The 13,821-nt window shown below is 43.6% G+C and overlaps 1 protein-coding gene across 1 annotated transcript in view; it reads right to left on the bottom strand.

Moving 5' to 3' along the window:
- LOC144471082 (disintegrin and metalloproteinase domain-containing protein 10) overlaps positions 1-13,821 on the bottom strand; it is a 275,894-nt gene that overhangs the window by 201,839 nt on the left and 60,234 nt on the right. Inside the window, exon 2 of the mRNA XM_078182798.1 lies at positions 243-396. Within this exon, the coding sequence (XP_078038924.1) occupies positions 243-396 (154 nt within the window). The remainder of the gene's footprint in view (positions 1-242; positions 397-13,821) is intronic.

Genomic DNA, 13,821 nt, shown 5'->3' with positions numbered 1-13,821 from the left:
GGTGCACACAAGTCGACGTTGCCACCGCGTCGACGTCGAACGAGAGTTCGCGCGGACCGTCTGTGACTCGAATATACGACCGTCCCGCGACAGATTATTCCGCCTTTGACTGCTGCGAGAAAGTAGAATTTCTCCTCGACAAAGCTACCTCGTCCCACCCGTCTCTCATCCCCGGCCATTCGACGTTCTTTCCACCCTTCTGTTCCTTTCCATTTACACCAAGAATACGTGGTTTTACGAACCTGTCGAGAGCGTGAAGGCGTAGATTCAGCGTCGCGTCCCCCGGATGCCCGGAAGCCGAAGTGTCACGACGACTTCTGGCACGGTGTTCTCTCAGTGCGGCGGTGTCGTACCAAGCCGCTGTATAGTGTCTGACGTAGGAGCCATGCGTGATCGCTGAAAACAGAAGAAGAATCATGAATGTCGGTACCGAATGGTCTCTCTACAGAGAATTCAGTGGTGCAAGACCGCCGTCGGTCAGACGAGATAAAGTATTTCCAGTTGCGACAGCGATTATATATTCTTATCGAGCGCTTATTCCAATTAACATTTGTGAAGGAGATTTAACCCTTTGCGTTTGAAGCTATTTTAACTGTAAATCTGAAAAAATTTTCCTGGCTCATAGTATTTCTATTCTATGCAATAAAGTGCACTTTTATTCATACGAAATTGATTCGTGATATTTTATTTTTTTAGTAGAAATAAAATTCTGTTCTTACGATATCAATATTAGTTAAAAGACTTAAATAAGAGTTAAAATACTTTTACACGTGTGTCTAATACACGTTCTTAACCAGAACAACTAATTTTAATCCGTAACATCGGCAAATAATATAGAAAGAATCGACGAACTAAATTTATGGAAACAGTAAATAATAAATTCAGTAGTATAGAACAGTCATTGGTCGGTCACGCCAATAATTACAAATGTAAAATTAAATCTAAATTTCCAACCCCGATGCTCGCGGCAATCGCAAATAGGAGAAATAGGGGGAGGGGGGTGGCAGTGACGTGAAAATCAATGATATATTTGACGAAATAAGTGGTACAAGTCAACGACTGATCAGGGAAAATAGCAACAGCGTAGCATCGGGACGTGTAAATCACTTTGCCAACTCCGAAAGCAATAGCCCTGTACGTGGAAAAGGTTCAGACACGCCGAGAGCGTTCCGGACTCATAATCGAGGACGTTGTAAGTAGCGCGAGTCAACGATTCGACCGGCCGGCCGGCAGTTTTCGTGTTTCGAATGGGTATGCGCCGCGCTCGCCGTAATGAAACGACACTTTTCCGCGCGAACTGCGACACAATGGACCTATATGTATGCAAAGCTCGCTGCAAAACAAGTTAACAATAGAATGTTAAAAAGTACCGCGAGACGTGCCGAGCCGTTCGCGCAGCCTGCGGGGGCGCGCGCGCGCTCGCTCGCTCGCGTACACACTCCTCTGCCCTTTCGGCGACTATCGGGTAGGATCTAAATGCAAATTATTTCCGAGGTAATACATTTTCACGATTCGGCGCGCCCTATCTTCCTTCGCCGTGCCGGTTTCATGCACTTCAAGTCGGCATTTATCTATTTACCGCACGCAACACCATAACGATCTCAGCCCGTCGAGCTTCCGCCGCTCGAGATATCATCGTTCTGGCTTTTGAATGGCGCCAGCTGGTTCCAGAGGAAAGCCGCTGACTTATATTCCGTCGACGCACATTGACGTACCGCACGCGATTCACTGCGCGAATTTCGAGCGGATCCCTCCTACCATCGCTCGAGAAGCTAACGAGACCGATTGTCAGACACGAACGAACCTCGAGGACCAAATCAACAGCCATTTATCGACTCGTCGGCGAAAACGATCGCTGTCCCGGATCGAGAGACCGGAACAAATCAAGGGACTCTTTTCCCGCGATAATTGTATATCCGGCAGACATAAAACAGTTAAATTACTTCGCGACACCATCTGATGCTCCAGCGACACCAATCGCAGTTTCTCCGGAAACGCGCCTGTTTGTCACTAATCAATCGTTGCGCGAGACGGATAGTATATATTTACTGCAATGTCTACTCCGATAATCCGAATAGTATGTACAGTGACTCTTATCGATGTTCGGACACCTTTTAATCCCTCGCACTATAATAACGAATCAGACTCGTGGCGATTATTTCGTACGCGATTTAACACTTTGAACTCGAAGCCATTTTAACTGTAATGCTAAAATAATTTTTCTGACATACAGCATTTCTATCTTACATGACAAAATGTATTTTATGCATATAAAATTGAATCTTGTAACTCGTGCAACAACAGTTACACTTTTAATAATTTTTGAAATCTAATTTTTCATAACATAAAAATTATATCGAAACGTGCTGTAACAATTTTAGTGGTGCCTCAGAGTCACCACTCGAGTGCAAAGGGTTAATAAATATGACAGCCGATCGTTGATTCGAAATCGAAGCGAATTTTTGATAATAGCAAACTATTGATAATAAATAATAAAAATCATCGTCCCCCCCCCCACTTAAAATAATCCTAGCTCATCACTTCAACTTACCTTGTACACAAACACGCAAAATTACACACAATTCGGCAGAAGAACAATAGCGTATACAAATATCGTAGCACTATTCAAATACATGAATTCCAATAAACAACTTTCGCATCGCCCTCCGCGAGGGCCTTTTTCCGGAGTATAAAAATATCGACAGGTAAGAGGATTCCGGCTCGAAGATTTTTGCCCGACGACGCCGGGAATAGTAATCGACAGGGGAAAACCGGGGTTTTCGTCGGCGTCGGGACGCCCGGCGATCGATTCGATCCTTGTTGCCGCGTGCACGCGGCGCAATTCCAGGCTTATTTGTTTCGCGTCACGGGTTTCGTACAAAATATCACGCTCGAGGAAATTACGATGAACCGAGAGTCCCTACGCCGGCAATAATTCACGCGCGGCGCTGTCGCGCGCGGCTGCGTCGATTCGAACGGAAAGACGAGGTGAACGACGATGGAGAAGAGATAAATGAAACGGAACGATACTCTCTCATTCTCTCTCTCTCATTCTCTCTCCCTCATTCTCTCTCCCTCATTTCCCTCTCTCTCTCTCTCATTTCTCTCTCTCTATCTCATTCTCTCTCTCTCTCTCTCTCTCTCTCTCTCTCGGCGAGTATTAAAGCGCAACGAAAATCGTTCCACGTTGTAGGAGGGGGGTTAAAGTCCTTCCACGCGGGGGCGAAACATCGTACTACCGGAGGGGGTGTTTAAAAATCCTCCGGGGAGTTCCGTAGTCGCCCGATAAAGTGACACGGTGCAACTGACAGGTTGCAATTACCAGCGTCAAATGTTTACGCAGCGGATAGTTTAATAACGTACAGCGACGCGGCAATATGCAGCTAATGGAAACACTCATCGGGCCTTTGTCTACCGGCGGCTTTGTGCAAACTTAATTCCGGCCGCGGCACGGTCCCGTAAACAATTTCCAGTTGATCTCTGGTGTCTTGGAATAGGTCGAACGTCGTTCGCGCTCGTTTTAGCTCGCCGATTCTTTTTTCTTCTTTAAACGAACTTTGCGCTATCGGAGACCCGTGTACGCGAAAAATTATTCACCTGCGGGGTGAGAGGATGGTGGATAGGTGGAGACCGAGGGCGAGAGAGAGAGAGAGAGAGAGAGAGAGAGAGAGGGAGATAGAGAAAGAGAGAGAGGGAAGCGCTCTTTTGTTCCATGGTCGCCGATTATCGCGTATCGCCGGCTTCGCACGCCACAGGCTGCGCGTTATACTTGTTAACAAGCTCGAACTTCCGGCCTACGGCGCCGGGAATTATCTGAATTCCTCGCAGACGACTAATATCGACCAGGCTTCCTCCAGAAAATTCGAAACCTTCGCACCTTGCCGATAAAGGGCTTCGTAATTCGCTCGCGAAATGGATGCAAGAGGTGCTCGATCAAACGTTGGCTGTTACATTCTGGCTCGCCGTTTTAGTTGGAATTGAATTTATTGCTGGTATTACTACTATTATTACAGCTATTGTTATAATGATTATTATTGCTATTATTATAATTATTATTACGGGCTGTTGATATCATTATTATTGAGATTGTTATTATTATTACTGTTTTACTATCATTGATATTGTTTCGCATGCTACATATACCAGATGGAGACAACAAATAATTCGATTAGTTTATGTAGACCTTCAGTACGGAAGAGATATTGCTATAATTATAATTATTGATACTATTATTATTACTACTATTGTTGCTGTTACGTTACTTATTATTATTAATGTTATGTTATTTACCAACGTCATTTCATTATCTTCTTATAAGACGTTCCAAAATTTGTTTTAAAATATATAGTCAGTTCAAAAAGTATACGAACACTAGGTTGATTTTTCATCGTTAAAATAATAGGAGTTCCTAAACCAGAATGAGACTTGCTAAATTCTCCGATTGCTGCAAGAAAATTTCTTAGTAAACTCTTCCATAGGGTTGAAGAACCATAACAGCCATAAGTGTCATTAATGTGTCTCTCACCTCTACTATAAAAGACAATGTAATATACTGTCCAACACAGTGACAAAATTGTAACTATGCAACGTGAGGGAGATGTTCCAGTGGTATGAGATGCAACGAATTCTCCCTAAATAGTCTCTATCAGAGACTTGCTAACGTTGTCCCTTGTGCTATTCGTACGTCTATGGTAAGGTCGACAGAGTTAGTCAAGCGTATGATGCGGCACGCGACGCGTCTCCTTTGACTAGAATTCCCGAAATGTCAACTCATAATATAATAAGACAGCTTTTTTAATTTTAATATTTTGAAACTGAACTTTGCGCCAACAAATTGTTGACAGGTTATTGATTAAAACGAGACCAAACACGATATAGTTTGGGCTAATATCTTTCCATTAAAGAAGATAAAATCAACCGTTGAGTTGTATTATATCATATTATATTATATTACACCATGTCATATCACATTATATTATATCATAGCATAGCATATCATATTACGTTATATTATATTATACATTAAGACGAGTCATAAATAACCCCCGACGCAGTTTCGCTTCCAATAAATAAAATAAAAGAAACGAACAAATCAAACAAAAATAAAATAAAATAAATATCTGACTAAACCCGACTTAATCTACTTGATTCAATCTACTCTGACACGACCAACTATCTAGCCTCTCCATCCTCCAATTTTTCCATCTAACGAACGACTTATGTGCAATAAACAAATGAATAAATAACTAAATAAACAACCCCACGAATAACTGAAAAAATACATAAATGAATAAACAAACAATCATGAAAAAAATAAAGGTAGGAAGAAAAGGTGGAAACAAGAATAACGATAACAATCCGCGAATCTGGGATCGCGTCGCGAAAAATGGAGTCATCGACGGTTCGCCGGGCATCGTTGCAGCCCATTACCGTAACCATAACCGTTTACTGTTCTCGAATCACGGGCGCCAGGCTCGCCGGAATCCCATTAATGACGACCGAGCGGCTCCATAGCGTCGCGATACGAGAGAGCCCGGCCGTTCGATTCGTGTCAATCGCCGAACGCAATTATGACAGCTTGCCCCCGATCGAAACGCCGGCGCGCCTGGCCAAAGAGAGCCGGCATACGAGGGTGTGGACCAAAATGGTTGCTGGCGGGGTTCGGATAGCGAGAAAAAATTGCCTCGATAGGCACTTCGCGTTCGAGCGTGGAATAGATATGCCGAATTTCGGTGGCGCGTGCTAGCGCAGATATCGCGCTAGCGCCGCCCCTCCGCCCCCACGATGACTCGCTCACCGACAGATTTATCCGGAATTTCCGGGGGATATCGCGCGCACCATTGACTGACGCGCTCATGGGTTATCTGGACCAGGTATGGTTACACTTTCCGTCGCGGATTTGCCGTCCGCAGGAGTTTAAACCGCCTGGCAAGTCTACCAGAAGAACTCGATTCGGTGATCGCGAAGTTTCGGCTGGTTTCAACCAGGATCGAGGACTGCGAGCTACAATATTCCGTCAGGGGATCTACGGAATGATCTATAGGGGAGGCGTTGACGTTATAGAATGTAACGGTAGTTTTTTAGCAGCAGAGATTGCAAGCTGAAACGCGAATCTGTGGTCGCAAGATAGTGATTGCAATTCTTACATTAAGTACATTTTATGTATTTTCATTCTTATATTAAATATATTTTATATATTTTAATTCCTATATTACATACATTTTGTATATTTTAATTCATACATTGAATACATTTTATGTATTTTAATTCATATTTTAAATACATTTTATGTATTTTAATTCCTATTTTAAATGCATTTTATGTATTTTAATTCTTATATTAAACAAATTCTCTGTATTTTCATTCTTACATGAAATACATTTTATATATTTTAATTCTTACATTAAATACAATGATACACAATTAAAATCTATAGTAAACAATAATAATATATATTATACAATATATAACAAAATTGTTAACTATCTGCAGGTTGAATTTTTGTCTCAACCCCTTGCACTATAAAAACGTGCTACCCTCGTGACGAAGATACATAGTCTATTAAATGCGAATTCTACATATACCATCTAAATTGAAACAAAATTCGATTCTCCTCTTGTTAACGCTTCGCACTCGAGTGTCGACTATGCGACAGAGAAAGAAAAATTGATAAATTACGCTGTGCCTGCAAATGTTATACTACAGGTTAGAAAGCGAATTCTTCGCCGTAGTGTCACGGACACTGTCAGTGTATAGCGCCGGGCAACGAAGTGGTAACCGTCGCGCCGGACCCGGGGTCGCTAACTTCGGCCGTGTAATTGGGTTTGAAGGGAAAGATGAAGCAAGTTCGCGCGGACGAGACAAAGCGGCAAGTTTAAAGCTTCTGCTGAAAGCAGTTTACACGCGGCGCTTGCTGTTAAACGGGCCGGGTCGCGGCAAGATTTCTGGCTGTCTCGCCACCTACAGACCCTCCTCTCCCTCCCTCCTCCCTCCCCGAGTTTACGCTGAGGCGACAAAAGAACCTCCTCCACCAAGTTCCCAGATAGAAGTCATCGCAATTAAAGCGATTAAACTTGCGCCGGTGCTGCGCGAGGCGAGACACCGTCGCGCTGCGACGACCTGCTGCACCGTCGAACCCTAACAGACCTATTCAAACGGGGGGGGGGGGGGGACCCTGCACGGAAAAAATCGCGCTTCTGTCACACCGGGAACGAGACCGTTCGATATAATCCATTGTTCGTGCTACGGGATCATGGAATTTTAAGCTTTAAATCCGTCGCAAACTTTCCCAAACGATCTAATCTATTTTATTACCATAATCGACGTGGCTTATAGGATCTCTTCGGCTTACCACGCGACAGATTTGTAGGGATTTGGTTAATTATCGGTTTCGGGAGCCCCGTGTACTGGTGAAATAATAATATATTTATTCGATGCTGTCTGTTATGCAGATATCTCTATCTCTCCCCCTCTCCCTCTGTCTCTGCCTTTCTCTGTTTCTCTGTGTCTCACTCTAACTCTCTCTCTCTCTCTCTATCTCTGTGTTTCACTCTCTGTTTCTCTATGTCGCTACGTTTCTCTCTCTTTCTCTTTGTTTCTGTCTCTGGTTCTCTCATTACTATCGCACTATATCGAAAATCGACTGCGGGCTTCGCGAGCCACCTCGCATGTGTTTATCCTAATGTTTATCCTACTCCAATTTATCCAGCATATTATCCAACTCGCACTCTGATTTGCAAATATATTTGCAGTTAACGCGCTTTACGCTCTTTCCGCGTCTGTCCAGTTGTCACTTATTTGCACAGTGTGGTAATTAATTTTTAAGACTGGCGCCGTATCTCAGCAAATAGTATAGATATCTCTTGAACATTGGTATCGCTAACTAATTTTTAGCAAACAGAGATAATTCCAATAAAGACAAATTTGTTTTATGTCATTTTCCAAAATTTCACTGAAGAATGTATGATTTTTATGAAGTCGCGTTATTTTCATATAGACTATATCGTTTCTACAGGTAGTGTTAAAAATCTCGGCATTTGGTGCAACAAATTACGGGATAAATATGTATTATAAATTAATCACCATATCGTATCTCCAATAACCGTTGCTGCCAACAGTGCTATTACAAGACTCCCTCTCTCTCTCTTGTCCGATCAAACTGTGACCAATACTACTTTGAATAATATTGAACTGCGTGAAATAGAGTGTGACATAGTGGAAGAGAGTATATTAGAGTGGAATATTGGGGAATAGAGTTGAATAGGGTGTGGAATGTAGTAGAATATAGTGTCGAATAGCGTGTAATAGTATAGAATAGAGCAGAATACAGTGAAATAGAGTTGAATAGAGTGGAGTAGTATTGAAGAGAAGAGAATATAGTGGAATGTAATGTAGAATTGCTTATAATAGAGTGGAATAGAGTGTAATAGTTGAGAATAGAGTAGTATAGGATAGAATAGAGTGTAATAGAGTAGAGTATAGTAAAATAAATGTGCTAAATGTGGACAACGCTTCAGCAAATGTTGACACATTTTTTACGAGCGGTGACGACCTATTAAGAATACTGGTCTGTGATTTTGCGAAATGTGCGACGCAGATGAACTATGAAAGGGTCTGACTGTCTCGTTTATGGTTTGGAAATACGGATACTTGCTACGACATAGAGTACAACAAGATGTTCATTTCTGAGAACGGAACACTGATTCCAGCAAGAAAGAAAGAGTTCAGCTATAAGACGGCAACGAAGTTGCGAAAACTCCGGAACGTGGAAACAGGACCGACGCTCCCGGCCTATTTATTCCCATGCTTTGTCTGCGTTTTCATCTCGGTCGGTGGATCGGGCCGATTCCTGGAAGGCCGTCCAGATGAAATCCGAACGGCGGCGTCGTAAATTACTTCTCCGAAGGAGTAATATCGAGCCTCGGGCGCGCAGTCGATTCGAGGAGGCAGAGAGACGTTTGGCAGCGGTGCTGGCTCGCGCAACAAAGCAGTTTCAACATCCCGGCATCGGCGGCCAGGTGGTGGGTAGGGTGGTTGAAACGGCGGAGGGAACAGGGGCTCGGGGCCGGAGGGGGGAGTGGGTTTTCGGGAACGCAGGACTAATGTCTCGTCGCAGCAAGCTGACCCCCTCTGCGAATCGATCATTCCCAGACCGGTAAATTCGGAGCGCAGTTGCGTTCTATCGTCGCGGGATACGGGCACGCGGACGTGTACAAATAAGTAGAGCCCCGCGAGCCACGTGACAAATGGCCGTCGGAGCCCCTGCTATGGAAACTAAGACGGATTCCGGACGCAATTTTCTGCGGCCGCGGCTCCGCGCCGCGAGACACTGCGATCGAACACGGTACGATAGACGCAGTCGTTGAACCCGAAGCTCTTTTCAAATCGCGCTGCTGCCGCTGCTGCTGCTTTCCTCAGGCTCGAGCATGCTGTCGGAAATCTGGTGGCGGGCGCGTGCAGGATGCAGTCAAGTATTTATATGCAGCAGTTGCTTTCGCACGCGAATGAGAGCGTTGCAAAGTGAAATGGATTTACTTTTCAGTATTGATGGCTTCGTTGGGATAAGAACACCGCGATAGGCACATGCGGTTCTGTTCGAATTTCTGTATGGGCTAATGTAATAATATTACTTAAGTTCATCTAAACGAATTTTATATAATTAAATAATACATCATTAAACTAGTTAAAACATAGTCAGATTCGTCACAATTAATACTTTGCTCTCGACGCCATTCTAACTCTATATCCAAAATCGTTTTGGATTTAGTTTTATACGACTTATTATTACAATTTATGCAGACAGAATTGAATCTGTATAACAATTATACTTTCGACAGTTCTTTGAAAATAATCAGATTTAATTACGGGAATACATTTTCATATAACAATCTCGTTCGCAACGGGTTAAATTATATTATATGTATTTATATAACCTACAATTTTCTCTAGAGTACTGAAAATGGACTTGCACAACATTCGAAATAAACGGTCTATTCCGTCCACTCTCGATGGCCTTTACCCGTTCCGTAAATGCAGAAAAACTCGGAATCGTGATAACGTAGCGAGTTACCGTTCATGCGGGAGTTGCGCCCCGAAAATATTCATACTTTTAAAGGGGCGCTGTTTCAAACGGATCCGCAGCTTGCGAAGAATTTATTTATCTGTTTGTACCCGCACGGTGCACAGCGCGACCGAACAATCTGCTCTTTCGAGCGGGCACTTTTAGTTTCTGCGTTCGCGAATGAAATAATTGGGAAGACCTACCCCGGTAGAAATGTTAATTGCGATTTCAATGAACGCGGTGCGCCCAGGTAGAATCCAATAACGGGTCAGCCGACCGAAATTGTATAATATGATACACGGTCCGACAAGTAGTACAAAATATATGTACTACTGGTTTGCACTACTAATTAACGCAGAGTGGATTATACAGGCGAACTCCTGCAAGGTGAAAACCCAGCGTAGATAGAGACAAGTAGAACGTGCCAGCGTTTGGTCGGACAAGTGGCACAAAATATGTACTCCTGGTCTGTGCTGTTAATTGAGCCGTTCATTTTTAATGTGACTTCCGACTGTATTTTCAAAATCATTGACCTAGCTATTTTAGTATTTATATTATTAATAATTGCTTATCAATATCCATATCACTGTATTGATACCAATTTATTTATAATACTGCATCGATCAGCGAGGATCACTACCTTTTTGGAAAATTGACCAACCACTGTACATATGTAGATCAACAACTGTACACGCCCTACATCTCCCGATTCATAAACACTCCCCAATCGGCTTCTAGGTTCTCGAGCACCCAAATCTCTCCGTACTCCATTTCAAATTCAAGTTCGCAAGCTTTCCAAAAGATCCACTTCGCCAGACGTAGCTTAAAGAAAATACCAATCCCGATTATAACCCCGTACCTCGAATACCCACAGCCACCAATACCACTCCGACAAGTGAAACAAACGTCCCATCGAACAGAGGGGTAAGAAACACGATCAACGAAACGATATAAAATTTTTAATAAAACCGATACGAGACAAGCGTATCGTCGAAAGTAGTCGCGGTCGGTTGGCTGGTCGGACGGCTCAGATTTAATTTCCGGGTAGACCGGAAATCCCGGCGTTATTCTCGGGGCAGCGTCTAACGCGCGCGCGCGCGCGCGCTCCGGAGCCCGGCTCTACCGAGGAGAGCCATTTTTTCAATCGTTTCGCCGGAGATCCTCGTCTCTCATTCCGAGATAGGATCGACGACACGGGGAACGGGGCCTCGCGCGCGGTCACGGAAACACGACCGTCCTGACAGGTGGTGGATCAGAAGCGGGTGGAACGAAAGTGGCCAGACAGGGCGAAGAGATTGGTCGGAGCAGCAGCGGCAACGCTCGGCTAAAAGGGGGAGCCGGAGGGAAATGGAATCCTGATCTCCCGTCACGTGTTTCATGAATTCTGAATTAACGCCCCCGCTAAATGGATAGCGGCGACCGGGCAAAAACTGCTCCGACGGTTGGTTATGTTTTTTTCCGGTTTTTCTTTTTTTGGTCCGGCGTCCCTGCTGCTTCTGTAGCAGGAGAGAGACGGAGAGAATGATCGAAGAGGGAGAGAAAGAGAGAGACAGTGGAGGACGACAGCGTCGAGGCACTTCCGCGCGAACGATTGACCAGAACTCCGGGAACCGATCAAATATTTAACGGAGATCCGAGCGCGCGTGGAGACGACCGACCCGGCTGGAACAGGCTGATCATTTATTTGTAAAGGGAATAGGGTGCGTTCCCTGCTACAGGGCCGAGCAAATCGCTCTCTCGCGCTCGTTAGCTGTCGCCGTCGAATATGACTCGACGATCCGCTAACTCCGCTTGTCATTTCGATCATTACCGATCGATCCAAGATTAAAGACTGGACGATTTAACTAGGATGTCTGTGGAGGGATTTTGGACAGGATGAAAACACTCGTTACTGATCTATGTTAACACGTTGAGTGTCACGCGATTATGTAAGGAAATCCCCGTTAGGCCACGCACTCTGGTATCGTCGTACAACAATGTATCTAATTACTATACATATATGAATCTAGAGTAACTAATTATATATAAATCTAGAGTATCTAATTATTATATATAAATCTAGAGTGTCTAATTACTATATATAAATCTGGAAGATGTAATTATTATATATAAATCTAGAGTGTCTAATTATATGTAAAACTAAAATAAAAAATAAAAAGAATAAACACGCATCTGAGAGAGCCTCTTAAATAGGAACCAATTGAATAAATTTCTCAACCAAGCTGCGCAGTAAAAGCCATGGAAAGTTTAAATAAATTCAATCTCGTTCCTCCTACAAAGCAACACGCATTCGTCGCTTTAAAAGCTCGCTATAGTTTTACCGTTAACGAAAAGTTGTGACCAGGTCTCGTCAAAGCACCGGCGTACATTGGTTGCCTTAATTGACCCGTAGGTGGAATTAGCCGTAAGTTCGTGGCCGTCGTTCGCGATTTTAATAAGCATGAAATTACGCGGGCAACATTCCGAAATTCTTCCGACAAATTTTCCGAGTCTTGCGATCCCCAGCTCCTGTCGTCGCCGCGTTCACATCGAACGGAAAAAGCTCACGGCCAATTAATCACCATTAGCAGTTACTCAACGGTGAAGTTTTCGCTCTATATTGTAATCTAGTTAATTGCAAAATGTCAGCCCCAGGCATTCGCCGGCGGAAACCCTTTGTGAGCTCATGTAACTTCAGAGTCACGTATTCCATATTCATGATAATCTGATACAACATTTTCTAGTCGCCGTTACCACCGGGGGCTACCAAAGGATTTATTTATTTTGATTCCCCCGAGGTTTCCAACTAAAATCACACGCCGTCTTTTCACGCGCGCGCGCGCGCGCGCGCATCTCCTCCCCGCGGACAGCAGAAAAATTGAATCGCGGCAAGGTTAAAAGCGCCAAGAAACTTCTCGTTTCGAAATGAAACGCTTCAGAGGGCCGGGCTACCTTCCGCCCCGGCTTCTCATTTCTGACTTACATCTGTTTGCCGGATGTAAACATATCGTAACACTGGCCCGCCCGGCTCCGCACAAGCGGCTGTTCTCGCCCGCGTTCCTCCTGTTCTCTTCTTTCGCTTTTGTTTCCTACCGCGTGTGCATCTTGCGCGCAGTTTAGCTCCGCTTTGGCGCGGCATTAACCACAGCTGGCACGGACTATTTACCTTACTCCACTTAATCCTTCTGCACTACCGTCCATATGCGATTCCACCTTCTGACCGTTAAAACTTCCGAGTTTTTCGAGATTCTTTTGGAAGGGAATCTCGTAGGCTCTCCACTTACAACGCGTAAGATTAACCCTTTGAAGTTGGTTGTTCTTACTGAAGAGACATCGCGAGTATAGCATAGACAATTAGTGATTAAATTATTTGTTTTGTAATGGAGGATGGACGATTATACATCTGACAGAAATATAAAACGGTTGACATTAAACGTAGAGAGCACTGGCAGTGTCTGCTTTGTTTTACAGTACAGAAATTATAAGATTGCGTTTATCTAGACTTTTAGTAATTTTTTAAGTCAATTTAATAGCCGCTTTTTGATCCACGATACAATTTCAACGTCGATCGAAGACTCGGTCAGGAAGAACTGTCGGAACTCGACTGCCGATCTTATTCATTTATGGCAAAATTAAATAATTACAATTGAAAACAGTGAAAAGAATAAAACAATTTAAAAGCATCAGTGTATTACTCTCAATCCATTAAAATAATTAAAGGAAAAATCTATCCGTCTTGCATTCGATTTAGTAATGGAGTCTTTTAAAAATAAACTCTTACA

Source organism: Augochlora pura, chromosome 6 (assembly GCF_028453695.1).
Source record: "Augochlora pura isolate Apur16 chromosome 6, APUR_v2.2.1, whole genome shotgun sequence".
NCBI lineage: Eukaryota > Metazoa > Arthropoda > Insecta > Hymenoptera > Halictidae > Augochlora > Augochlora pura.
Note: the sequence above shows the minus strand (reverse complement) of the source record. Positions and strands in the feature narration are given on the sequence as shown.